This window comes from Mytilus trossulus, chromosome 8 (assembly GCF_036588685.1).
Source record: "Mytilus trossulus isolate FHL-02 chromosome 8, PNRI_Mtr1.1.1.hap1, whole genome shotgun sequence".
Taxonomy (NCBI): domain Eukaryota; kingdom Metazoa; phylum Mollusca; class Bivalvia; order Mytilida; family Mytilidae; genus Mytilus; species Mytilus trossulus.
In genome coordinates this window covers 68,140,742-68,168,444 of record NC_086380.1, presented here as the reverse complement: position 1 = coordinate 68,168,444, position 27,703 = coordinate 68,140,742, and the positions used below count along the sequence as shown (strand labels likewise).

Sequence of the window (27,703 nt, the reverse complement as noted above, 5' to 3'; positions counted from 1 at the left end):
CAAACCACACAACAGAATTTCAAAAAACCTTTTCAGATAATAAGGACATACTTTGTAGTTGTGCATATTGACGGGAAATTTCGATTCAATTTTTTTCTAGGAATAACGCCCCTTTGAACTTATTTGCTTCAATGTACTACTGCAACAGTTTGTCATCGCAACTCCTCTCAAACCACAAAACAGAATTTCACGAAACCTTTTCAGATAATAAGAACATACTTTGTAGTTGTGCATATCGACGGGAAAGTACGATTCAAATTTTTTTCTAGGAGTTACGCCCCTTTGAACTTATTTGCTTCAATGTACTTCTGCAACAGTTTGTCATCAAGAAGTTTTCAGTTTTGATTTTGATTTAGGTGCAATACCACCAAATCATGGAACGTCACATCTGGTTGCATACAAAAGTAGGTCTAAAAAAATATTCCCTTGAATTTGACCGTTGTAGGTAATTAATCTTACATTTTATTGCAGTAAAACTATTTCTGTGTCATAAACATATGTCTTTGGTATTTCAAAGCACCATTATTTTTTATTTGTGATTTCTATAGAAAATGTTGTCATCTTGAGGTTACATGGTGACTAAACCTTGTACACAGATAGAATTAAAGAACCTTAGTGAGCACGCTCACATACCCCACGTCCCCACATGTCATTGGAGAAATTAAATAAGTGTAAGAAAAAAAAATTGTATAAGAAAAATTAATTTCCTGCCAATATGCACATCTTAATAGTATGTCCTTATTATCTACAAAATTTCATGAAATTCTGTTGTGTGGTTTCACAGGAGTTAAGATGACAAACTGTTGCAGAAGTACATCGAGGCAAATAAGTTCAAAAGGGAATCGCAATTTCCCGTTGATCTGCACAACTACATAGTATGTCCTTATTATCTGAACAGGTTTCGTGAAATTCTGTTGTGTGGTTTGAGAGGAGTTGTGATGACAAGAAACAGGACTGACGGGCGGACTGACAGACGGACTGACGAGTCAAAAACATTATACCCTCCGCAACTCTTTGCGTGGGGTATAATAAGGGGAGAAATTTGATTGGTTAACTTCCAATGATGGTTATTTTCTTATATGCAATGGAATGTGATGTGAAACTTTTTCTATAGAACTGGACAGGATAAAACTTTACTCATGCCAAGTATTTCTTTATTTGAAACAAAGATAAATTCTGCACAATTTTTTGAAAAGTGCAAATTTAACAAAGACTAATAGGGGAAAATCAATGGTGGTATTACACCTAGAGCCTTTTTTCATAGTTTTTTCCATGAATTGTTGCTTGTGCTAAAAAATCTCAATTCCGTCCAGCAAGATTTGCAAGGATTGATGGTTTTTCTCCTCCATGTTGCTGTGCAAATTTCTCTAGATGCTGTTAACCTTGATTTGCTGGCTAAAAATCATTTCAAAATAACACTTCTTGTCAAAAAGCCTCATCTGTTGAATTTTCTTTTCTTTGTTTACATCAACCTTAAATGTGAACAAATAGTATAGCATTTATATTTAATATACTTGTCCGTGTAGGCCTTTGTAGGGAATAATGTTAAAATACCAATTTCGCTGCACCAGATGTGCAGATCAACAAATAGTTTTCATCAGTGATGTTTGAGGCCAAATTATTACCATGCAAAAAACATATATATTTTTTCTACCATGCATGACAAACATGTACATTTACAAATGTAATTTTAATACAATGGCATGCATTATCAATAAAATACTTTTTGGGGTTCTTTTTGTAAGGTATCCCTCTTTTCATTCACATTGACAAATGTAATTTTAATACAATGGCATGCATTATCAATAAAATACTTTTTGGGGTTCTTTTTGTAAGGTATCCCTCTTTTCATTCACATTTATAACTTCATGTACAAAAAAATAATAAAGACAAAGTATAAAAGAGACTTTAATCAGTGCGGGGCCACTAGGATATTTGCCCACTTTGCACCAGCACTATGATGATTTCCTAGGCAGGGAATCGAACCCTGGTACACTGAAAAAGTCTCATAAATATAGAATGATTATAATGGTAGCACAAATTTTTTGGGCAATATATACAATGGTTTACTTGAATGATCTGTTTGATATTCTAAAAACTTGGATCATAATTTCAAAAATCTAAAATTTGAAAACTTTTTAATAACTTTAATTAATAATCTAATTGATTTAAATTTTATACAAACCCGACTATACACAAGTTACTGTAAATTCATTTGCATTTTTTCCCCATTTAACCATATGCTCCGCAGTGCCCAGCTTTATATGACCGCAGATGAACAGTTGGGGCAAGTATTAACACAACAATTAAGCTTGATATAGCTCTGAATTTGGATTGTGATTAAATAGTTGACACAACATAGGTTTCTATCACAGAATGAATTTTGTCTAAGATCTTAAACTTCGAAACTTCGAAACTTCAAAATTTTAAATTATGGTCCAATACCCACAATCTAATTACATGGTTAGATTCAGCATATCATAGAACCCCAAAATTCAATTTCTGATGAAATCAAATAACGTACAATTTTACACCCTTTAGATGTTTCGATCTCAATGTGGAGCAATTTAATTCTAACCGGGCCAAAACCGCAGGGCGTAGCTTTATACGACCGCAGAGGTTGAACCCTGAACGGTTGGGGCAAGTATGGACACAACATTCAAGCTGGATTCCGCCCTTAATTTGGATTGTGATTAAATAGTTGACACAGCATAGGTTTCTGACACAGAATGAATGTATTCAAATGAACTTAAAATTTTTGTTTTCTCTTAGAGCAATTCACTATGCTGTTGAATATTAATCCTCTCAAAAAAATGTTTGAAGAAATTTTCTTTTTATTTATGAAATTTCAAATGAGAAAAATTGAACCCAATTTTTTAATCACATCCCCCTTTCCCTTATTCCAAAACTAATTTCAATCAAAATATTCTAATGGAGTTTGCAACAATTACTACTCATTTAAATACATCATAAAATATTAAGATGTAAAAAAACTGCTTGTTATCACTGAATGGTAAAGATTATTTAAATTTATCAGTTGGTAGTAAAAAATGAATATACATTGTATATTGTATATAACAAAGATTTAAGTTGATTCTGGACAAAGAAAGATAACTCCAATTAAAAAAAATTCTTGCAGATATTTCTTGCTTACTATACTGGACAAAGAAAGATAACTCTTAATTAAAAAAAAATTTGCTATTTCACAATATTGTGAAATTAGATATTTCTTGCCATTGCACAATACTGTGCAATTGAAAAGACTTGCTATTGCACAATACTTAATATAATAATTTTAGATCCTGATTTGGACCAACTTGAAAACTGGGCCCATAATCAAAAATCTAAGTACATGTTTAGATTCAGCATACCAAAGAGGCCCAAGAATTTAATTTTTGTTAAAATCAAACTTAGTTTAATTTTGGACCCTTTGCACTTTAATTTAGACCAATTTTAAAACTGGACCAAAAATTAAGAATCTACATACACAGTTAGATTCGGCATATTAAAGAACCCCAATTATTCAATTTTGATGAAATCAAACAAAATTTAATTTTGGACCCTTTGGGCCCCTTTTTCCTTAACTGTTGGGACAAAAACTCCCAAAATCAATACCAACCTTCCTTTAATAGTCATAAACCTTGTGTTTAAATTTCATAGATTTCTATTTACCTATACTAACGCTATGGTGCGAAAACCAAGGAAAATGCTTATTTGGGTCCCTTTTTGGCCCCTAATTCCTAAACTGTTGGGACCGAAACTCCCAAAATCAATACCAATCTTTCTTTTGTGGTCATAAACATTGTGTTTAAATTTCATTGATTTCTATTTACTTTAACTAAAGTTATGGTGCGAAAACCAAGAATAATGCTTATTTGGGCCCTTTTTTGGCCCCTAATTCCTAAACTGTTGAAACCAAAACTCCCAAAATCAATCCCAACCTTTCTTTTGTGGTCATAAACCTTGTGTCAAAATTTCATAGATTTCTATTAACTTAAACTAAAGTTATAGTGCGAAAACCAAGAAAATGCTTATTTGGGCCCTTTTTGGCCCCTAATTCCTAAAATGTTGGAACCAAAACTCCCAAAATCAATACCAGCCTTCCTTTTATGGTCATAAACCTTGTGTTAAAATTTCATAGATTTCTATTCACTTTTACTAAAGTTAGAGTGCGAAAACTAAAAGTATTCGGACGACGACGACGACGCCAACGTGATAGCAATATACGACGAAATTTTTTTCAAAATTTGCGGTCGTATAAAAATCTAAATACATGGTTAGATTCAGCATATTGAAAAACCCCATACATGTATATTCTATTTTTGTTGAAGTTAAAGTGACAGCCAGCGCATAATGAACATGATGAAGTCCAAAATCAACACTTGTATTAACTATAAAGTTCTAAAAACATCTTAAACCCTTGAAAAACACCCTATAAAATTACAAGATTTATTTTGTTCTATTGTCATTCTCTTATCCAGTTCAAACCCTACCTTTGATAAACATCATTCTCCCATCAACTTTTTTTATGCAGACACCACTGTATTGATCTGAATCATGCATCTGATGAGTAAAAACCCCTACAAAAGAGTTTTAAATGTTTTTTTTTATTTTTGTGCTTTAACACCACTATCTCAGGTTAGAGAGAGGGTTTAAAATTTGGATCCATCAAATACGTTTAACCTAACTGCAGTTATACTATATGCACAATATGCCTGTCCCGACTCAGTATCTTTAGTGGTTGTACATGTAGCTTGTTAATCTTTTTATATTAGACTGGCAATAAGTTCGTCCTACCTGAATTGTTTCACATTAGTACTCATTGGGGCTTGAATGGAGAGTTGTCTTATTGGTAACGATAACACATCTTTTTGTGATTATATTCATGTACAATGTTATCAGATTATAACATGGTATTTTTCATATCGCATGTATTATCAGCCCTAGGTGCAATATCAGCCCAAAAGCCGCATGGCTCAAGGGCTGATATTGACCGAGGGCTGATAATACATGCGATAAGAAAAATGACATGTTATGATCTTTTTATCATATGCTTCAACAATGGAGAATAATAACGGCTAAAATCATAATTAATCATTTTACGTGGTTACCAGATAGAGTTCAAAGAGTGAAAAGATTACGGACGTCGGACTCATAATTAAGTTCATTCGATATGAATACTTTCGATCATCTGCTCAACAGAGAAGAAAAATATTTTGTTATAGACGAATCGACAAAATATATAATTAAACAATATACATAATTAACATTGTTTGGAGGTCAACTTTTTTAAGCAACTTTCTAAATTATGTTTGAAACTGTTTTAAAAATGCAATTATTTTTAATAATTTGTTTGTTTCTTTTTTTTCTAATTATTTTACACAATATATTCTCAAGTATCCAAATATTGTTTTGTACACTTCTTTGTAAATTGATGTGTTTTCACTGAAAACGTTGCATTGAGGTGTATTTTCCGGAATTTTCCGAGTATCACCGGAATGCCATGCGATAATGTTACGGAAAGGCATGCGATAACAATCGAAGCAAATGATAAACTTTTCATATCAGCCCGCCAAGCACCAATCGAAAAATATGGAATTTACGTTAATTAAATGCTATTATCACACAGTAAAAATGATATGTTATTTAGTCTGAGTATATGATAAATATATATATTTCATGTATTTTTGATCTTATTACAATACCTTTGTGTTAAATCAAATCAGAAGAGGGGGACTTGAAAGTACATGTAATCCATGGCTAACAAAGATGCAGCAATATGGATGATTTTGAAAATTAAGCATGGGATCATGTAAAATGGCAATATTTACAATTGTATCTACACTCTTGTCAGAGTCTGTATAAGAATTGTGAAAGTATAAAAAATGAAGTAAGGCTACTCTATTCTGACATGATATTGGGGGATTATCTAAAAATAATATATATTAATTAAGAAATACTTTATCATGTTTATTGTAGTTTTAACATTGGTAGGCATTATAACATATTCATGATTATTTTTGCACTTGTAAGCAAAAGTGAAGGACCAGTTTAAAGTTCACAAAATGGTGTCTTGCATTTTGTCAAAATTGAAAAACAAAGAATTTAGTATTTCCATCAATTTTGTTCATTAAACATAGTAAAATGATGTCCATCTATAATAAAGCAGGTGTAATGGATAATCAGCAGTACCAAGAAATACTTACAAAGGTTTTGTTGAAAAAAAGTACGATCATTTTTACTAGTTCACATTTTAGAAAGATTTAAATAACCATAAATTGAAAGACTGCAAACTTCTATGAAATATGTTGAAGTTCTTCTATCAAAATAAAATCTATTCGATATTAAAGATTTTTTTCATTCTCAGAGTACTAGTGCATCTTACAATTCAGAGTAGTAGATAGATTTGATAAGAACACATATTCTTCTATTTGTCTTTTAGTTTCTAAGCAAAAGGGATCTGCAAAATGATATTATTATCTCGCAATTTCAACAAATACATTACTATTTACTTTACCTAATTAGATGGGATGAATTAGATGCACTCAACATTTGTTTTTGGATTTGATATATTGTAATAAAAGTGTTTAGGCCTGTCTTTCGTTTTTGTTAAAATGCTTTTTCCATATGGGTTTTTGTGTTTCTGTATTACATATGACGTAGCTCTGTACTTATACATTCTGTCAGAGAGTTACTTTTCTATGAATATGTTCTATGACTTGTTTTTTTACTGTTACGAATCACAGTTAATGACTAAACTCAACAAAGACCCATCGAAATTTATTTGATAAATTCAACAACACTTACCGTTATCTTGTTGATATTTTTTCATTAAATAATCAAGAATTTTCTCAATATACTGCTGAAATTTACCCTAAGGATCTTACTTTAAATAAATCAAATTTATTCGGTAATAACTGTCCTTTCCTGGATTTAGATATTTCGGTTTTAAACAGGAAACTACACTCTAAAATTTACAACACAAGAGACGACTTTTCTTTCCCTATTGTTATTTTTTTCATTTTTAAATGGTGATGTTCCTTTGGCACCATCTTACCGTGTTTAAATTTCACAACTTGTTTGTTATGCCCATGTCTGTTATGACGTTTTTAATTTTAAGGAACGCAACCTATGTATTACTGGTAAATTATTAAAACCAGGGATATCATGGATATCTTTACCATAAATTACTTAAAACCTTTACTGAATTTTTCCATAGACATGATAGATATAAAGATTTGTTTTGAAGCTTGATTGTACCTGTAGCAAACTTATTTCATACCGGATAGCACATCCTCATTTTTACGGAAATGTTGTTAACAGTGCCCAGAAATTTAGAAATGATCCATGTAAACTTGTCGCTCCCTTAAATAACTTATTCTAAAAGGTTACCAATTCAACACTGTAATAAGATCATTGAACATTGTTTTATTGGTATAAATATTGATTTTGATATCAGTAGATTAAAAGATTAACTAAATATTACTGGTATGTTATATACATACATGTATACATATTCATGGATCTACAATCTGTCGATACCTGTAACTTGGCATTGCACAAGGTCATGTTTTTCTCTGGCTGTTTAAGACGTCTTTACACTAAATCCATTGGATGTTGGATGTGTACAGATTGATTGTTTAGTCTTAGTTGCATGATTTTTTATAAGTTGTTAATGGCTTTGAACTAGCTGTGTCAGATAACTGTGAGTACTCTCGAGCTCACATCTGTTCATTGTGTCTTTTTGTGACGGGATGTTTAAGTACCCAGCCACGTCCACTTGTATTTTTTGTCTATCTGACAAGTTAATAAAATTGAGAATGGAAATGGAGAATGTGTCAAAGAGACAACAACCTGACCTTGGATAAAAACAACAGCAGAAGCTCACCAACAGGTCTTCACTGTATCGAAAAATTCCCGCACCCAGAGGTGTCCTTCAGCTGGCCATGGCCCCTAAAAAAATATATATATATACTAGTTCAGTGATAATGAATGCCATACTAATTTCCAAATTGTACACAAGATCTAAAATTAAAATGATACAAGACTTGGGATAGGCGCAAAAATGTGGCGGGGTTTAACATGTTTGTGAGATCTAAACCCTCCCCCTATACCTCTAGCCCATGTAGAAAAGTAAACGCATAACAATACGTAAGCCTTTATCAACTGATTTTTATAGGTCCTTCTTATGTTGTACTGTTATACCACTGTCCCAGCTGGTTAGGGGAGGGTTGGGATCCGGCTTACACGTTTAACCCCGCCACATTATTTATGTACAAAAAATGTATGTACCTGTACCAAGTCAGGAGCCTGTAATTCAGTAGTTCGTTTGTCTATGTGTTATATGTACATGTACATGTACATATTTGTTTTTCATTAATTTTTTTACATAAACATGATAAATAAGGCCGTTATTTTTCTCCTTTGGATTGATTTACATTGTCTTTTCTTGGCCTTTTATAGCTGACTATGCAGTATGGGCTTTGCTCATTGTTGAAGGCCGTACGATTACCTACAATGTATAGTTGTTAATGTTTGTGTCATTTTGGTCTTTTGTGGATAGTTGTCTCATTGGCAATAATATCACATCTTCTTTTTTATATGGCATCATTTAACTAGAAGCTTTAAAGAGCCTGTGTCGCTCACCTTGTTCTATGTGCATATTAATTAAAGGACACAGATGGATTCATGAGCAAATAGTGTTTTGGTGATGGCGATGTGTTTGAAGATCTTACTTTATTGAACATTCTTGCTACTTACAATTTTCTCTATCTTTAATAAACTTGGCCCTTTCCAAAAATTACTGTTAATTTAAAAGTTATCATGTACATATTTTTAAATTACTGTACAATATCTAAGATACAAGGTATACAGAAAAAGGAAAACAATTTTGGACATTGAACGAGTTACCAAGGCAACAAATCATGACTTAATTTGCATCATGTGCATAATTTGTAAAATTTCTTGATTTTCTTTGTTGTTCGTCAAATTTTTAAGTATATTTTAGATTGAAAAGGAAGTGCCAACCTAAGAAACAACTTTGGTGATATTTTGTTAATAGCATAAAAGTTGTAATAAAGCATCTGTTAAATTATTATGATTATTTTGTTGTTTCTTGGCTGATCATGCTGATATGTTTTCACAACAGATACATTGTATAAAGATAGCAAACTGTATAAACTCTGTATTTTTCATCGTTTTTGTGAAAACAGTATATATAATACCTAATTGTGACGTCATCACATAAAAATCTTCATGTTTTTCATGTTTTTGTTGATATTTCTTGATCCTAATATGCATTTTAAACAGTATGTGCCAATTTGAAAAAAGTTATTTAAAATTTGTTTTGGCCTTAACCAGGCCGAGGTATTTCTTAGTACTGCTGATTATAAATTTCACCTGCTTTATTATAGATGGACATCATTTTACTATGTTTAATAAACCCTACTAATTTACCCAACTTACTGAATTAAAGCAAGACAATCATAAGTCATGTAAGTATCTGAGATGTTCCTTAATGTTTAGAAAAAAAAGATTGACGTGAGGGTAATGCTCTGAGCCATCGGTATAAGTCTACAGATTGCTCTAAAGCAATCGTATACCAAAAATTGTTGAAAATTGACTATAAAGGTCAATAACTTCTTTAGGGGTCACTTGACCATTTTAGTCATGCTGACTGATTTGTAGATCTTACTTTGCTGAACATTATTGCTTTTACAGGCTATCTCTATCTATGATACTTTTCAAGATAATAACCAAAAACGGCAAAATTTCCTTAAAATTACTAATTCAGCCCAGGGGCAACCCAACAACCAGGTGTCAGATTCCCCTGAATATTTCAGGACAGATAAATCTTAGCTTGATAAACAATTTTAACCGTGTCAGATTTACTCATAAAAGCTTTGGTTTCAGAGTTAAAAGCCAAAATCTACATTTTACCCTTATGTTCTATTTTTAGCTATGGTGCCCATCTTGGTTGGTTGCCCGGGTCAATGGACACATTTCTTAAACAAGATACCCCAATGATGATTGTGGCCAAGTTTGGTTAGATTTTTGTAAATTAAAAATTTTTGTAAATTAAAAATTAAAAGTTATTCTAATATGACGTGCTTCTTTCGCTTTGTAAACAACACTGTGATAAAATTCTCGATATATCTATACTTAGCGCAGACTCCGTTGTGTACATAATAATGGCTGTTACAATATACTTCCCACGTAAATCCACATGTATTGAAACCTATTTGCAAACCCTTTGTCGATTTAATTGTTTAAAAAATTGCAATTCAGAAAAGACAAAATCACTTTTATTCTTATTCGGATGCATAATAAAAAGAAGTTATGCATAAGAGCTCGGAGAAACCAACAAAATAAAAATAAAATAAAATTCCGCGAAAGTCTATTAATGTTTTTGGCGCATTTAAGTCATTTCAAAACATGACGTCATACAAATGAAAACTCTAGAGTTGAACGTTTTCTGTTACGTTAACTATTGACATGTCGTTTACTATTGTATTAAAATTGATTATTGTTGTTGTTATGTTTGATTTTCTATTCTATTGCATTATTCGTATATGTACTGATTTCAGCAAGTTAACATGGCGGCTCATTGGCTATGAAATGTCAACTTTGGATTTGACGGTAGCTCACGGGAAAAAACATATAAATCAACATGACAATTGTTGGTTTTGAGAATGAAACATATTTTTTTCAGCGGTCGTTCACGAAATAATCCGTGCAAGCTATGGATCTATTAAAATGATGAGCTTTATCTAACAGGGAGTAAAAAAGAACAGCCATACACACAGCTTTACCCACCCTCACTTCAGATTTTTTAATGATCGTATTTGTCCTATTAGAATCGAAATAATTCATGGAAGCCATAGATTATTGGAAATTTACACATGGCCTGGGCCGTGATATTCGTTGATTTTATCCCTCGCTAACGCTCAGGATAAAATTCGAATATCACGGCCCAGGCCATGTGTAAATTTCCAATAATCTATGGCTTCCATGAATTATTTCTTAAATAATATATGTAAACATGGTTAAAGACAATGGACGATGAAGACTGACGTGAAAAGATGAGAAAAGCTCACTTGGCCCTATGGACCAGGTAAGCAAATCAGACATGGAGTCTATCCATGCTAAAATTTTACAAACATGCCTATCGGAAACACTTGCAATATTGGAAAAATCATGGTGTATGCAATTTTATCCCCACCAACATGACCAATGCAATGTCTAAAGGGAAACAAACAGGAAGAAACCTATCAAAAAATCAACAGACCATTTATACAGCCACCAGTTGAAAGAAGTTCAGGCTGACAAAATATTATTCGTACGAAAAGAAAATTCGCAAAAGAATCCATCTACCATTTTGTCTTACATGTCTTAGTACTAACACGAATAAATAGAACAATTTTTTTATACAAAGAAGGGCTGCAAGGTATGTGACAACTGCTAGACATGATGGACTCCCTACAATAACTAAGAAAGGAAACCAGACTTGTTATGTTTTACAAAAATGACAGAAACATGTTTGAAAATATATATCATGAATATCTGAAGAAGCCATTTGCGCCAAGGAATAAATGAATAAACAGAAAAAAACATAATGTACATCTAAAACTTAAAAGACAACCAAGTAACACACTCGCATATGCATATTGATGTCCTTCATGCCACAGATCCTTGAGTTTAAGTTGTACATTGTATATCATAAGAAGACCATAAGAATGATCCAGCAATTTAAAAAAAGGGGGGGGGGGGTATTCCAACAATAATTATGTCCCCATTTAAAGCTTCAAACTCCCCTGGATCCGCCAATGTGATCTACCACCAGATATGCAACAGGCAGACAGACACCAGACGGCTGATGCATCCAAAAGGTCAAAGTGGCAATTTTTAAAGCTCAAATTTCACAAGTATATCAATTTCACTGGATCTCATCACCTGACTAAACAATCGTCTTGTTAAACAGAAAACAAATATAAAATATCTTAAATCTTTGACTTGTTGAAGAAGGAGTATATTTCTTTATTTACATGCATGATTTATAATTTAAATATCCGACAAAACAGTCAGAAGCAAGCAAGCTTCCGTACAACCAACATGCATGAGTAACGAATAAACAATAAAAAGATAAAAAAAAAAACCTTTTTTCTTCAATCCATCAAAAATACATCTATCTGCAACAATACGTTAAAATTCAGTTGAAAGATTGACATATAAAATAATGATTATATAACGGAACGATTTTACCTGCAAGCTGCCATTTTGTCCTATTTAATCGAAGCGAATGAAACCAAAGGTGTTCCGAATAAGATCTTCGAAAGAATATATGTGAAATTTCAGACGTGCTACTCATATATATGTCGAATATTTTTTCTATTTCTTACAATTTCTTGGAGAAAATTAATCGAAAACTGCAGAAAGTTCCCACCACTTTACTCAAATAATAATATAAGTGATATATATCAGTTTTTTTGGTGGAAAACCAAAAAAGGCGAATTAGCCCAAACGCCCGTTTATAACTCCAGCTAGATATGCACTTTACAGACGGTCATATTTCATAAACCGATAATTGTTCAAATAGTTGTCCGATTTAAATGTTTGGAAGCGTTTTGGGGAGATATTATCTAGCTGTATATCATATTAAAACCACAAAATGATAACATTAACATAACAGGTTGAAATTAGTACAAACCTTTGGGCGAATTTTTTTCAATTACCCCAAAGAATTTATTACCCCAAAGGTACCAATTTTACATATAAACGGACACCAACAATCTATATTTCGATTATATATATATATATATATATATATAAAAGTCTATAAAAAGGACCAACCAGCAAATTAACTATGTACCGGATCGTCTAGAATAGGCGATACTATGCAGATAAGGAAAAAATTATATCAGTCTAAAGATTTGCACAACGGTACTGATATAAGGTGTTATAAAACGAAAATGTTGTTATAAAATCGTGTTGACAAATATTTCGGCTCAACAAATGGCCATTTGTTGAGCCGAAATATTTGTCAACACGATTTTATAACAACATTTTCGTTTTATAACACCTTATATCAGTACCGTTGTGCAAATCTTTAGACTGATATATATATATATATATATACAACTCGTCTAAACATCAACCCAACAATGTTAGATCTGTAAATTTGCTTTCGCAAATTTTTTGGTTCTTCCCTCGCCGGGATTCGAACCCATGCTACTGTGATATCGTGACACCAAATCGCCTGCACTGCAGCCGTCCCGCTAGCCCAGGTGGTCGTGTGGTCTAGCGGGACGGCTGCAGTGCAGGCGATTTGGTGTCACGATATCACAGTAGCATGGGTTCGAATCCCGGCGAGGGAAGAACCAAAAAAAAATTTGCGAAAGCAAATTTACAGATCTAACATTGTTGGGTTGATGTTTAGACGAGTTGTATATACATTATGTACACAGCCATGTATCACCATCATTGATGGCGATCCGATGGATACATCTGTTGTAGGGTTGTCACTGACTCAGACGTACTTATGTATATATATATATATATATATATTTCGTTATCCGATTGTTTCTTTGCTTCCGTGGTACCTATATCCGATGGTGATGCTACACAACGCAATGGCGAGGGATCCCGGGCCCTCTGGAAAAAAAACTCTAAATCAGCCTCTGCAATGACTAGACGAATTAAAATAAAGCTTATATTTATTTATTTTTTTCAAATGAGGCGCTAGACAATGAAATCACATCTTGCCTAGAGTCAAGACGATTCATAGCTTGACAGTTTTGATATGCACTTTTCTGTTGTTGATATCACATGTTGTTTTGTTATATATTTCTGATTTGATTTATTGTGCATTTGGGTTGCTATCACTTTGATGTGACTTTTTCATCACAGCTTCCGATTATAAATCGCAATCATGAGTTCTTCAAAGTCGACATGCGTTTCCATAGCAGTCTCCATAATTATGGCATCAGTCAAAAAAAGCAGAAAAAGAATATAAAATAGACGACAACCCTGAGAGGACAAAACGAAGAGGTACCGCTTTTTTTCATTCTGAAAAGGAATATATAGTTTCCTAAACAGAATCAACAATTCTATAATTTCAAAACCTTGTTTCTCCTTTACTCACACACAACCCAAAAGAAGAACTAATTTCGACGTTTTGATATAATTGTTTAAAAAGTGTAGAGTATGGTTGGCGGTAAAGGCTAATGTCGGATTCATGATTTTTCATTGGATACCATTTTTCGTTGATTCAATTCGTGGGTACTGGTTAACCACGAATCTAAATGTTAAAAGAATAACAATATTTTAATATAAGGTTTGTATGCAGACGACCACAAAACGACGAATTAAATATTCATGCATGGAATTGGAGGTTTTTCTTAAACCACGAAAATTTGTTCACACGAAAATAAATGAATTTGAAGTAGAATTAAGACAAAAAGCAGTAATACAACCAATTTTATCAACATTAGTGGAGAATCGAATCAACCATGTACTGCTCATTTTGGGCGCCGTGATTGGCAAATAAAATATCTGTTGTTGTTGTTGTATATACAAATAGATTACAATGTGTGTGTAAAAACAATACTGCAATCAGGGGACAAACATTTAATAATCTGGAGACTAGGAGGATGTTTTTGCGCTTTGGATATTCATTTTCTTCTGTTAGTGCGCAAGGTTATTTTTTCCCTTTTGTACACAATTATTTCGTGTTTTTTGTGTTTCAAAGTCCTCTTACAACTGAGAAAATCAATTTATCGTTTCTTCGGGCAGTTATTATCCAAACACGTTCTGATTTACGACACTGTGTATTTATTACAAAATCCCTATTATATGATAACACCGAGTAAATGTACTCTCTTGATTGATTTCAGATAAAATAGGGACGAAAGATGTCAAAGCGACAGTCAAACTCATAAATCTAAAATAAACTGACAACGCCATGGGTAAAAATGAAAAAGACAAACTGACAAACAATAGTACACATGACACCACATAGAAAACTAAGGAATAAACAACACGAACCCCACCAAAAACTAGGGTGATCTCAGGTGCTCCGGAAGGGTAAGCAGGTCCTGCTCCACATGTGGCACCCGTCGTGTTGCTTATGTGATTACAAATAATATATAAAAACATATAAAATAATCACAATTGAGGAAATATTTATTCAAAAAATCATCTTGTTTCATGTTTAGTCAGTTATATTATGTGTACAGCAATTGGCTCAAATGACAATAGATCTCCTGATGGTAGTGGCAATCCGTTATATATATATAAATATATATGTTCAAACTACTTTTTGCCAAACAAACCGTTGCCAAGCAAACCATTACCAGCCACACCTACAATAGATAAATAAAATAATCAATATTTTCTTAATTCTTTTTAACATATTATAGCTTTAAAATTAATCACAAATCATATACAAAACTTATTTTGCTAATACTTTTGCTTTGACTGATTCATATTCCAATTAATTACATTTAAACACACATTGCTTTACATGTTGCATACCAAATACTAAATCTATGTTTGGAACATATCTGTAGTCACAATTTGTTCATAGTCAACCTCGGTTTGAAACAACCCTGCACTCATCAGTGATCATCAGTCATTAGTTCATATGTTAAATCTCTTTTTGAAACATCTCTAGACTACACTTATCTTAATCGTGACCTTATGAACTTTTGTGTCCTTGTATCAATACTGATGTCCTCTGCTTTCGTACACATCAGTCTGACGAGGTGATCAAATTCGGAGTCTTGATTTTAAAATGAATTATTTGTTATTTACTGAATGTTTTATTCCTGTTGTCTTGGCTGGGTATAGAAGAAAAAGAGTATTCCACTCCCTAGAAATAACTAATAGCAGTATTTTTGGTGCATGACGATAACATGTGCAATTATTTATGGCGATAAAAAAATGTTCTTTCCAAACAATAACGGTCATCAGGCATGGTCGCTTTTTTTTCGTGAATCCACGATAGAAAACTTCAGAAGAAACCATGAAAATGTGACGTCATAATTAGGTTTTGACCAATCATTTGGCGATAACTAATCTTCACTAGTGAGGGAAAATATTTTTCTCAAACCGATCAAGAAATGTATAAATGGCACAAGTTTTAGAGAATACTTTGTTAAGACCTCTGACGAATTACGATAACATTTTGACCGAAATGACCGTATGACGCTTGACAGTAAAGGTCATTCCTATCCTCTAGCTATTACCGCTCTTGATAAATTTTCAATTTCTAAAATGCTTTATAAATAAATGACAACATGAAAATTTACTAAATACAAAATATCTTACCAGCTCCTCCCCGGAAGATCGATGAAAAAATGCTCAATAAAAAGAGCATATAAAGCAAACCTGTAACAAAAAATACAAATTTAGATTGTCGTTTAAAATTCTATACAAAAACAACAACTGTACCATGTGACATTAAAACAATGCCATGTGACCTACTAACGATCTTTGATGAGGGTCTCTGTCTTTTTTAAAAATAAGGAGATGTGGTATAATCGCCAATTAAATAATACTCCTACAATCGATATTTTTTAAATATAAGATTGAATAATCAAAAAATATCCAACAACTAAAAGAGTATGAACCAATGATTGATTGACTTCTGATAAAGAAAGTACTAGCGAATACAATATAGCCAGAATATGAGGTAATTTATAAACATCTTTATTATTTTTTACTTTTTGTTTCTGTAATATCTATCATTATTTTGGCCATTATTCAATATTCTTTATATTTCAGCACACCATTATTCTCTATTCCTATGGTTTGATTATTTTTCTCTACACTTTATATGTTTTGCGCCTTATTCTGTACTTTGTGTCCATATATATCCAACAAGAACCGTACACAAAAATCGTGGATCATCGTAGGTGCTCCGGAAGGGTACAAATCTTAGCAATAAGAAATACCTGCTACTTACCGAGAATACCTCCACCACCCATGCCACCTCCTCCTCTATTTACATTATTTCCTTCTCTCCTTATAATAATTGGCTGTCCACCACCTCGTCGTCCACCTACAGGTGTTGGAACTGGATATCTATATGGTATAGGCACAACATTAGCCCCAGGAGGTATATTTAACCCCCCTCGAGGTTGAAATCCACCAAAACCAGGAGGACCACCGATTCCACCAATACCAGGAGGACCACCAAAGCCACCAAAGTTACCACTGCCGCCGCCACCAAATCTATATATTGCAGAAGTCTTGTAGACTAATGCTAAAAGGAGTACTGTAACGAAGGTCCTCATTTTTTCTGACTGCAAAAAAGCTACAAACATAACATACACCATTACTAGATTAATACGCTCTAAAACTATTTACATACACCATTACTAGATTCATACGCTCTAAAACTATTTTGTTTCTACCTCACCTAAACGATTGATTTGATTTAGCTTTTTTGAATTTAAATATCGGTAAACACGAAATTTCCAAGAATACCTCCAACATCAAGGAACTAAAATATTAGTTATAAGGTGGTAGTTACACGAACGAATTTAATCTAGGAAATTAAAAGCATAACTAAAACACACTATAAGTCAAAGAACTGTAATATTGGTTGCAAGAATCTAACGTTATTTATAATGAATGACATATATAGCCTGTTTTTACACAATAGTTTACAAATACAGTTAATATCAGAGCATTTTTCTATAGATATCGGAAGATGTGGTGTGAGTGCCAACGAGACTACTCTCCATCAAAATAACAATTTATAAAAGTAAACCATTGTAGTTCAATGTAAGGCCTTCAACACAGAGTCTTGGCTCACACCGAACAAGCTATAAAGAGCCCCAAAATAACTATTGTATAAACAATGGTTTCGATGAATTTCATATGTCTGTTCATATATTCTGTTATTTATTGAAATGAAAATTGGAATGGTAGTTTGCCTCAAATTGACACAAAACAGTTTTCTGTCTTTTCAATAACTACTTTCACTAATAAAATGTTGTTTGATTAATCACAGACCTTCTTCAAATCGTTTGACTCGGGTTGACGGATTTTTAAAACGAATGTTTATGCGAAGGTGTGCAACCTTCCCAAACCGAAGCGAAAATTCTACCAGAGTTGACTCTCAAAATGAAAGATATACATATAGCAGCGGTTGTTAATATCTTTATAAAATTAAGGAGATGTTGTATCAAGATTGCCAATGAAACAAATATTCACCAAAGTTAAAATGTATAAGTATTCCTATATATATTCAATGAAATTGTCGACCTTAGAAATAAAATTAATAAATACGCAGTATCTTAAAATAAAATGAACGATATCTACATTAATTATTCTGTGAATGATATTTTTGCTAAATTAATTATATCTTAAATTTTCATACCTGTTTTTTAGCAGCACTGGAATGGTACAGATGTCAGTTTAGCACGTGACATTATATATACAAACCATCCCCATATTTTAACCAATCAAAAAGAATATACTTTGATAAGTTCCTTTTTGCCAATATAATCGTCAATCATTTTTGTTCTTCCGATTCATGTTTACTTGTCGGAGTACTACTTTAAAATTAGGACATCAAAACTTCATGTGACATCTTTTTTAATTTTCTTTCCTCATAATATATGTAGAACAAAATGCCCCAAAACAGGACAGCATGAATCTTATTGAAATAGATATTACATAAAACAAGGCGCGCTTAAAATAGGAAAAAAAGAATAACACGTGAAACAGAATTGATCTCTACTGGATACATGCACTTACTAAAGCGGGGCTGAATGTTTTTTTTTCGACCACCCATTATCTAGCTTTCTATTTCAAATGGGTGGTGACGCTTAAATCCAGCTACAAACCAAATAACCACTTAACACTCCGAAACAGTGGTAATGTTGTCTGTGCTAGGCTATGTTATTTTTTGTCACCGATGTGTCGGACCACAGACTTACACAAGTAAATAACTTACCATGAGACATAATTTTGAAAGTAGAATTAAGATGATTGTGCTCGCAATTACATGAAGCTAGTTAAGATAGCACTACATGTATCTTCTGGATAATGTCTACTGTTAAAAAAAACTCCGAATCATATATAAAACTAAAGAAGGTTGCTGCTGATATTTGAAAAAAGTTCACTTGTTAAAGATATATAAGACATAAATATTTATTCAAAGCCGGTATATGAAAAATAATTCAAAAGAGGAAACTAACGGTCTGACTCCGGATAATACAGTCAGCGAAAAACAAACATGACAGACATGCACCACCGACAACTACTGATTGAATTGAAAAAGCTTCTGACACTTTGAAAAACGAACAGAACAAACCAGTTTTATGATGGTGACGAGTATAACTCTAATCATACGGAACATCATGAATGTATAGGATCAAACAGCCGGTTTTTTAATGTTTGGTGTCGTGTGTCGCGTCGGTGTAAATTTGGGCCTGTAAAATTCAGGATTGTCCCTCTTATCTAGTTTTAAAGTGCTGAAAAATGAAAACAATGCTTTATTAAATTCAATGAATACGACTAGAAGCGCTTTGAAATTTCTGGAATAATCTCCATTAGGAATTATGCTCAAATTCGAACCTTTGACAGCCAACCGATGAATAAGGACCAAAACAGTTTAGTAGCTATATATTGCCAAAAAAAGAACATAAAATACACCAAAAATACTATCATTATATATAATGTTATCAATTTTATTAGTTGATGCTCTGACATATAGTTGGGATATTGATAAATATGAATTTTTGAGAATATGAGGAAGAAGGTGTTGTATGATTGCCAGTTAGACAATTTATCAATGTATAAAAAGTTAAAGGTTGAGAAATATATATAAGAAAGTAAGTTGCAATTTTAATAGGCTGAAGATAAATGTCTAAATGTCTTATTAATAAGCTGTCAAACAGATAATCATTATATCATAACTTAAATACAGAAGTACTGAAGTACAGGTCAGTGGTCTATTCAGAAAATGTTTTACTGCATACGAACTTCCTCAATGTCATTTATACATTTGACCTTTAATAGTCTTCTACGTTGGAGATTCATGTTTTCTACGTTCGGGATTTCAACGACATTGATTGCATTGATTGATGAATTAACTAATTGGTGTGTAATGGTACTTTCCGCACTATTGTATTGTGATATTTCCGAAATTCGTGGCAACAATATTTTTTTGTTTTTGTGGAGAAAGTCAGCTGCTGAAGGGTTCCAACGACATTCGGAAACAAATCATTTTACTTCAAAAGGGGATACTGTTTCTTCCTAAAAAGACCTTCTGAACCCCCTACCCCAATTTGATACAAAACAAGAGGCTCTCAAGAGCCTGAATCGCTTACCTTAATTTTTTTGGTTAAATCTCTCATCAATGATTATTTTGGCTTTTAAATTTACTTAAATGTTCTTTTTTGAATCGTCCTATTTTCTTCAAAAGCAAAAAAAAAAAATCATTTTCTCCTTTGTTATATTTTAGCCATAGGAGCTATATATGTTTCTTGACATACAAGGAAATAAAATATAAAATTTATACTAGATACTCTGAAAATCATTTAGCATAAGTTTGGCTGAAATTGATACAGCAGTTTTAAAGGAGAAGATTTTTTTTAAAGTAAGTCAACATGATGAACAAATTGGGAAAAAAAGTATTTAAAGGGCAATAACTCCTTAAGGGGTCAATTAACAATTTTGGTCAAATTGACTTATTTGTAGATCTTACTTTGCTTAACATTTTTGCTATTAACAGTTTATCTGTATCTATAATAATATTCAAGATAATAACCAAAAACTGCAAAATTTCTTTAAAATCATCAATTCAGGGGCATTATACCTGAAAAACCAGTCACCCAATTCCGTTGAAAATTTCAGGACAGGTAGACCTTGACCTAATAAATACTTTAACATCTTGTCTTATTTGCTCTAAATGCTGGAGTTTTTGAGATATCAGCCAAAAACTGCATTTTACCCTGTGTTCTATTTTTAGCCATGACGGCCATGTTTTTTGACGAAATTTCCTTAAAATTACCAATTAAGTGGCAGCAACCCAACAATGGGTTGTTTGATTCATCTGAAAATTTCAGGGCTGATAGATCTTGACCTAATGACCATTTTTACCACGTGTCAGATTTGCTCTAAATGCTTTCGTTTTTGAGATATAAGCCAAAAACTGCATTTTACCCCCATGTTCTATTTTAAGCCATGGCGGCTACGTTTTTTGACGGATCAAAAATCGAAGCACAAACTTTGTGCAGGATAATCTAAGAAACAACCATGCTAAGTTTCATACAAATCCATTCAGTAGTTTCAGAGAAGAAGATGTTTGAAAAATTGTTAACGACGACAGACGACTACGACGACGGACGCCAAGTGATGAGAAAAGCTCACATTTCCTTTTAGGAAAGGTGAGCTAGAAATATCTATTCACGCAGACGACTACAAAAATTCTGAATGCAGATTCGCCACAAACCTTGCAGTGTTTTTGAGAAAAAAAAATGATTGATAGTGTGGGGAAAAAAGAAAAAAATTTCGCGGAAAAATTTTCAAGACTAAAAAAAAAACCTTCCGATTCCATTCTATTGGCAAAAATGTGTAAACAAAACAAACATATAAAAAAGAAGATGTGGTATGATTGCCACAAAATACCAAAATGACACAAACATTAACAACTATAGGTCACCGTACGGCCTTCAACAATGAGCAAAGCCCATACCGCATAGTCAGCTATAAAAGCCCCGATAAGTCAATGTAAATCAATTCAAACGAGAAAACTAACGGCCTTATTCATTTAAAAAAATGAACGAAAAACAAACATGTAACACATAAACAAACGACAACCACTGAATTACAGGCTCCTGACTTGGGACAGGCACATACATAAATAATGTGGCGGGGTTAAACTTGTTAGCGGGATCCCAACCCTCCCCTAACCTGGGACAGTGGTGTAACAGTACAACATAAGAACGAACTATAAAAATCAGTTGAAAAAGGCTTAACTCATCAGATAGACAAAAAATACAAGCGGACGTGGCCGGGTACTTATACATCCCGACACAAAAAGACAACATGAACAGATCTGAGAGTACTCGAAGTTATCTGACAGCTAGTTTAAAGCCACTAACAACTAATAAAAAAAATCATGCCTTTAAGACTAAACACTCAATCCGTACACATCCAACATACAATGGATTTAGTGTAAAGACGTCATAAACAGCCGGAGAAAGAACATGACCTTGTGCAATGCCAAGTTACAGGTATCGACAGATTGTAGATCCATGAAAATGTATATGTATATAACATACTAATAATATTTAGTTAGCTTTTAATCTACTGATAACAAAATTAATATTTATACCAATAAAAACAATATTCATAAATTTCCAGGCACGGTTAACAACATTTCCGTAAAAATGAGGATATGCTTTCCCGTTTGAAATAAGTTTTCTACAGGTACAACCAAACTTCAAAACCAAATATTTATATCTATGGAAAAATTTAGTAAGGTTTTAAGTATTTTATGGTAACGATATCCCTGGTTTTATATTTTACCAGTAATACATAGGTTGCGTTCGTTAAAATCATAAACGTCACAACAGACACGGGCATAGCGAACAAAGTAAGTTCCTTTGGGTAAATTTCAGCAGTATATTGAGAAAATTCTTTATTATTTAACGAAAAAATATCATCAAGATAACGGTAAGTGTTGCTGAATTTATCAATTAAATGCAATTTCGACGGGTCTTTACTGAGTTTAGTCATAAACTGTGACTCGTAACAGTACAAAAACAAGTCTGCTATTAAAGGGGCACAATTAGTGCCCATGATAATACCTACAACCTGTCGATAAACTTTGTTGCCGAAACGTACGTAAATTTTATACACGTTATGATAAAAGTGTCGAAAATAAGAGTACAACAGTTCAAATTGCGTTGTAATCTTAAACACTATAATATAAAACACACAAATGTGTCAACGAAGATAAGCAAAATTGCATCAAGCTAAAGCACATAAGCAACAATGAAAGACGAGAATAGAAAAATGACCACAGCAGTCAGCTCAACAACATATCAGTACTAATCTACAGGAAAAGGATATAATCAAAAATTAACTAAAAATTAAAGGTTGAACATTTACAAAGACAAATAGAAAAACGCTTAGACCATATCGTGAAATTAAGATAATAAACAACGTAAGTACCTAGAATTTAAACTCCAAAATCATCAACTATTATTTTGAAAGTTGATATGGAATATTTATCAACAAGGTCTTTGTATCTTCCTAGGAAATTGTAAGGAAGTGACAAGACCTTCTATGACATACCCCTGGTTCATCAACTTTTATCCCGATACTGGGGATGTTTTATTAAACGGTAGTTATCAAAGGTACCAGGATTATAATTTGGTACGCCAGACGCGCGTTTCGTCTACCTAAGACTCATCAGTGACGCTCAAATCAAAATACTTATGAAGCCAAACAAGTACAGAGTTGAAGAGCATTGGGGATCCAAAATTCCAAAAAGTTGTGACAAATACGGCTATGGTAATCTATGTCTTGGTTAAGAAAATCCTTAGTTTTTCGAAAATTTAAAGTTTTATAAACAGGAAATTTATTAAAATGACCACATTATTGATATTCATGTCAACACAGAAATGTTGACTACTTGGCTGGTGAGACCCTCGGGGAGGAAACGTCCGCCAGCAGTGGCATCGACCCAGTGGTGTAAATAGTTATCAAGATAGGTATAATTAAGTTTATTAAGTTTAGTTAACAGATGCAAGCTCTTGAATACCGAATCAATTGGGAAATATTTCGTATGCAGGTGAAATTGATATATATTGCCTGGCACTAAGGTGATTGAAATTAGCTAATATGCGGATGCAGCCGTGTCTAATGTTTCTTCAATTTCTAGTTCTCAAGAATATATTTACAGAGCCCAATCACAATCTTTAGATTGTAAATTTATCTAAGTGTAAAACTAGTTGGTATGGCTTCTGTTATCTTTTTTTTTTAAATTGTGAGATCATAAAAAAAACTCCGAATCAAATCAAAATAAGAGGCGGTCGGCAAGGTTAGGCGCACAGTTTGTTCCCATAGTAATGATGATTATTTGTTGAAAACGTCTACCTTCACAATCAGCAAACATGTTATCAATAAGACACTGAATGCTAATCACTTGTTGCTCCTAGTAGCGGGTGCGGGAATTTCTTGCTACATTGAAGACCTGTTGGTGACCTTCTGCTGTTGTTTTTTTATTTGGTCGGGTTGTTGTCTCTATGAAACGTTCCCCATTTTCATTCTCAATTTTATTTACTCTTTTTCTTCACTATTAAGAAAATATGCCTCATTATATTCCAAAGTAATAAACTAAGTTATAGCGTATAATACAAGGTTTATATTGAAAAGCCTTGTGAATTAGTTTTGATTTAAGCGATTTCTGTGTGTGTTACATTTTAACGTTATGATTCCGTTGTGTCGTTTGTTTTCTCTTAGTTTTGAGTGTGAATTCAAATAACTATAAGACGTGTCACGGTACTTATCTATCCCAAACTCATGTATTTGGTTTTGATGTTATATTTGTAATTCTCATAGGATTTTGTATAAATGCTTAGCCCGTTTCTGTGTGTGTTACATTTTAATGTTGTGTCGTTGTTCTCGTCTTATATTTAATGCGTTTCCCTCAGTTTTAGTTTGCAATCCCGATTTTGTTTTTTTTGTCCATGGATTTATGAGTTTTGAATAGCGGTATACTACTGTTGCCTTTATTCGTAGAAAGACCAATATTCAAACTATCCAGAAGCTCTTTAGACTTATTTAGATTCCACATATGCTAGTAAACAGTATATCTGAAGACCCTCTTTCATCGCGGACAGAATGTCTGTACAACTAATACACAATTCCTTTGTAATACATACAGAGCCGGCAATTTGCCGTTGTTTGTACGGAATGTTGTGAATTTTAGATATCCAATACAAACAAGGAAAGTCTTGAGATTTGCTGCCCAAGGTAGTGGTCATTAGATAATATTTTGAAGTCAAATATTCTTGTTGACAAATTAATGAACAAGTCGTATCATAAAAATTTCTAACACCTCAGGAACAGATGATACATATATTGTCTACTGTGCCGGACTTTATATTCAAATATTTTTGATTTTATTGAAATTTGGTACATGAACAGGTGGTCCGAGAACACAATTAATTGGTAGTGCATTTCTTTTAGAACATAAAGGAAAATTAAAAAAATCCCACCTGCGCTTTCTCAATGAAATTTTTACAGTGTGTTGTACTACTTTTGGGACAAATTATATCAAAATTATAAAAAACTTCATCGCCTCTAACTCAAAATATGGACAATTTTGTGTTTAGGGTGTTTTGAAATCTCTTTACAGCTCCGAAGTGCTAATTTTTAACCTTTTTCAGCTGGACCAAATCACTACTTTCCTGTAAAATTCTGAACCCAAATTTTTTTACAGTGTAATTTCACCCCCCTACTTACAATTTGAGGCATTAAACTCGGAGAAATAAATTTGGAAGGAGTATAAAAATTATTGGCAACTAACCCACTGTTAACACTAGGGACTATATCAAGGGACGACAATTGTGGTCTCGGACCAGGTACACAAACAATGATTGGTATTATGATAGGTTATTTGGAGAAACGACAGTCCGTAATTCATTGTTAACTTGACACAAACACAAACAAAAAACAGAGGAGCAGGCTTTGTTTGTAGTACGTTTGACTTATTTAACCCCGCCACATTATTTATGTATGTGCCTGTCCCAAGACAGGAGCCTGTAATTCAATGAGTATCGTTTGTTTTTGTGTTACATATTAGGTTTTCGTTCATTTTTTTTATATAAATAAGGCCGTTAGTTTTCTCGTTTGAATTGTTTTACATTGTCATATCGGGGCCATTTATACATTGTAGCTGACTATGCGGTATGGGATTTGTTCATTGTTTAAGGCTGTACGGTGACCTATAGTTGTTAATGTCGGTGTCATTTTGGTCTCTTGTTGACAATTGTCTCATTTGAAATCTTACCACATCTTTTTTTTATATTATGTTTATGAAAGGTAATAGACTGCATCCCACCTTAAATCTAAATTTTTCAATAGACGTTTAAGATTCATCCGAGTACTCACGAGTACTCGAGTATCTTGACCGAGTATCCGAGAATTGAATTTCCGATCTTTTGACATTTCATCAATAGTTATCAAAGGTACTAGGATTATAATTTAGTACGCCAGACGCGCGTTTCGTTTGAATAAGACTCATCAGTGACGCTCACATCAACATATTCATAAAGCCAGACAAGTACAAAGTCGAAGGGCATTGATGATCCAAATTTCCAAAAAGTTGTGCTAAATACGGATAAGGTAATCTAGGCCTGGGATAAGAAAATCCTTAATTTTTTCGAAAAATTCAAAGTTTTGTTAACAGAAAATTCATAAAAAGGACCACATTATTGATATTCATGTCAACACCGAAGTGTTGACTACTGGGCTGGTGATAACCTTGGGAATGAAACGTCCACCAGCAGTGGCTTCGACTCAGTGGTGTAAATAGTTATCAAGGATTTTCTTACCCCATGAGTAGATTACCTTAGCCGTATTTGGCACAACTTTTTGGAAATTTGGATCCTCAATGCTCTTCAACTTTGTATTTATTTGGCTTTTTAACTATTTCGATCTGAGCGTCACTGATGAGTCTTATGTAGACGAAACGCGCGTCTGGCGTATAAAATTATAATCCTGGTACTTTTGATAACTATTATCAAGATAGGTACCAGGATAATAATTTAGTACGCCAGACGCGCGTTTTGTCTACATAAGACTCATAAGTGACGCTCACACCAAAATATTTATAAAGCCAAATAAGTACAAAGTTTAAGAGCATAGAGGATCCAAATTTCCAAAAAGTTGTTCCAAATACCATTAAAGCCATAAGGGACTTATGATTCACCGAACAATAATAATATGCCATGAGTACTCATTTATAGTCCTTATTTTGTACAAGACACTTCTTGCAGTACGATTTAAATATACATTTTTTTTTCAATTTTATTTGAATTTTTTTCCGCAAGAACAACACCATATATATTGTTAAGAGATGACAGACATTCGACAGCAAGTTTTTCTCTGAAAACGGGCTTTGGTCAATGGTTTAGTTAGCTACAAAACAAGGTTCAATCCACCATTTTCTACATAAGAACAAGTCAGGACTATGACAGTTGTTATCCATTTGATGTGTTTGAGCTTTTGGTTCTTCCATTTGATTAGGAACTTTCTTTTTTGAATTTTCCTCGGAGTTCATTAATTTTGTGATTTTACCTCCTACATAAGAAAACGTCTCTACCAAGCTAGGGATATGACAGTTGTCATCCATTCGTTTGATGTATTTAGCTTTAGATTTTGCCAAATTCGTAGGGACTTTCAGTTCAGAATATTCCTCGGAGTTCATTAGTCTTGTTATTTTACATTTTTTGCAAAACTGGCTAAAAGAAGTAAACACCATCATCGTAATCACAATATATGATGTCGTCAATTAATATAAACAAATAAAGAACGTCAATAATATATTACACTACAGTCAATGATATTGCACAAATCAATTTAAAAAAATTATCTTCGTGTATTCCCGTTGTCAACACTTTTTGAAAGAAATATATTTAAACTGTAAAAACAATGCCGCGCTAAAATGTCGTTT

The 27,703-nt window shown here is 32.9% G+C and overlaps 1 protein-coding gene and 1 long non-coding RNA gene across 4 annotated transcripts; both read right to left on the bottom strand.

Annotated features, from left to right (window-relative positions):
• Positions 1–1,102: 1,102 nt before the first annotated feature.
• On the bottom strand, positions 1,103–12,756 carry LOC134681315 (uncharacterized). 3 transcript variants are annotated; one of them, XR_010100606.1, is made up of 4 exons: positions 12,262–12,756; positions 7,889–7,953; positions 4,494–4,580; positions 1,103–1,472 (listed from the first exon to the last, which is right to left on the bottom strand). It is a non-coding gene; the product is annotated as an uncharacterized LOC134681315 (long non-coding RNA). The 3 variants fall into 3 exon arrangements; XR_010100605.1 differs by having other exon boundaries at positions 7,860–7,953; positions 12,262–12,755; XR_010100607.1 differs by lacking the exon at positions 12,262–12,756 and adding an exon at positions 8,761–10,895 and having other exon boundaries at positions 7,860–7,953.
• Positions 12,757–15,154: 2,398 nt separating this feature from the next.
• On the bottom strand, positions 15,155–17,304 carry LOC134682077 (rRNA 2'-O-methyltransferase fibrillarin-like). The gene is made up of 3 exons (XM_063541680.1): positions 16,964–17,304; positions 16,327–16,386; positions 15,155–15,359 (listed from the first exon to the last, which is right to left on the bottom strand). The coding sequence occupies exons 1-3, from the start codon at positions 17,292–17,294 to the stop codon at positions 15,310–15,312; spliced, it is 441 nt and encodes a 146-aa protein (XP_063397750.1). The 5' UTR covers positions 17,295–17,304; the 3' UTR covers positions 15,155–15,309.
• Positions 17,305–27,703: the final 10,399 nt, after the last annotated feature.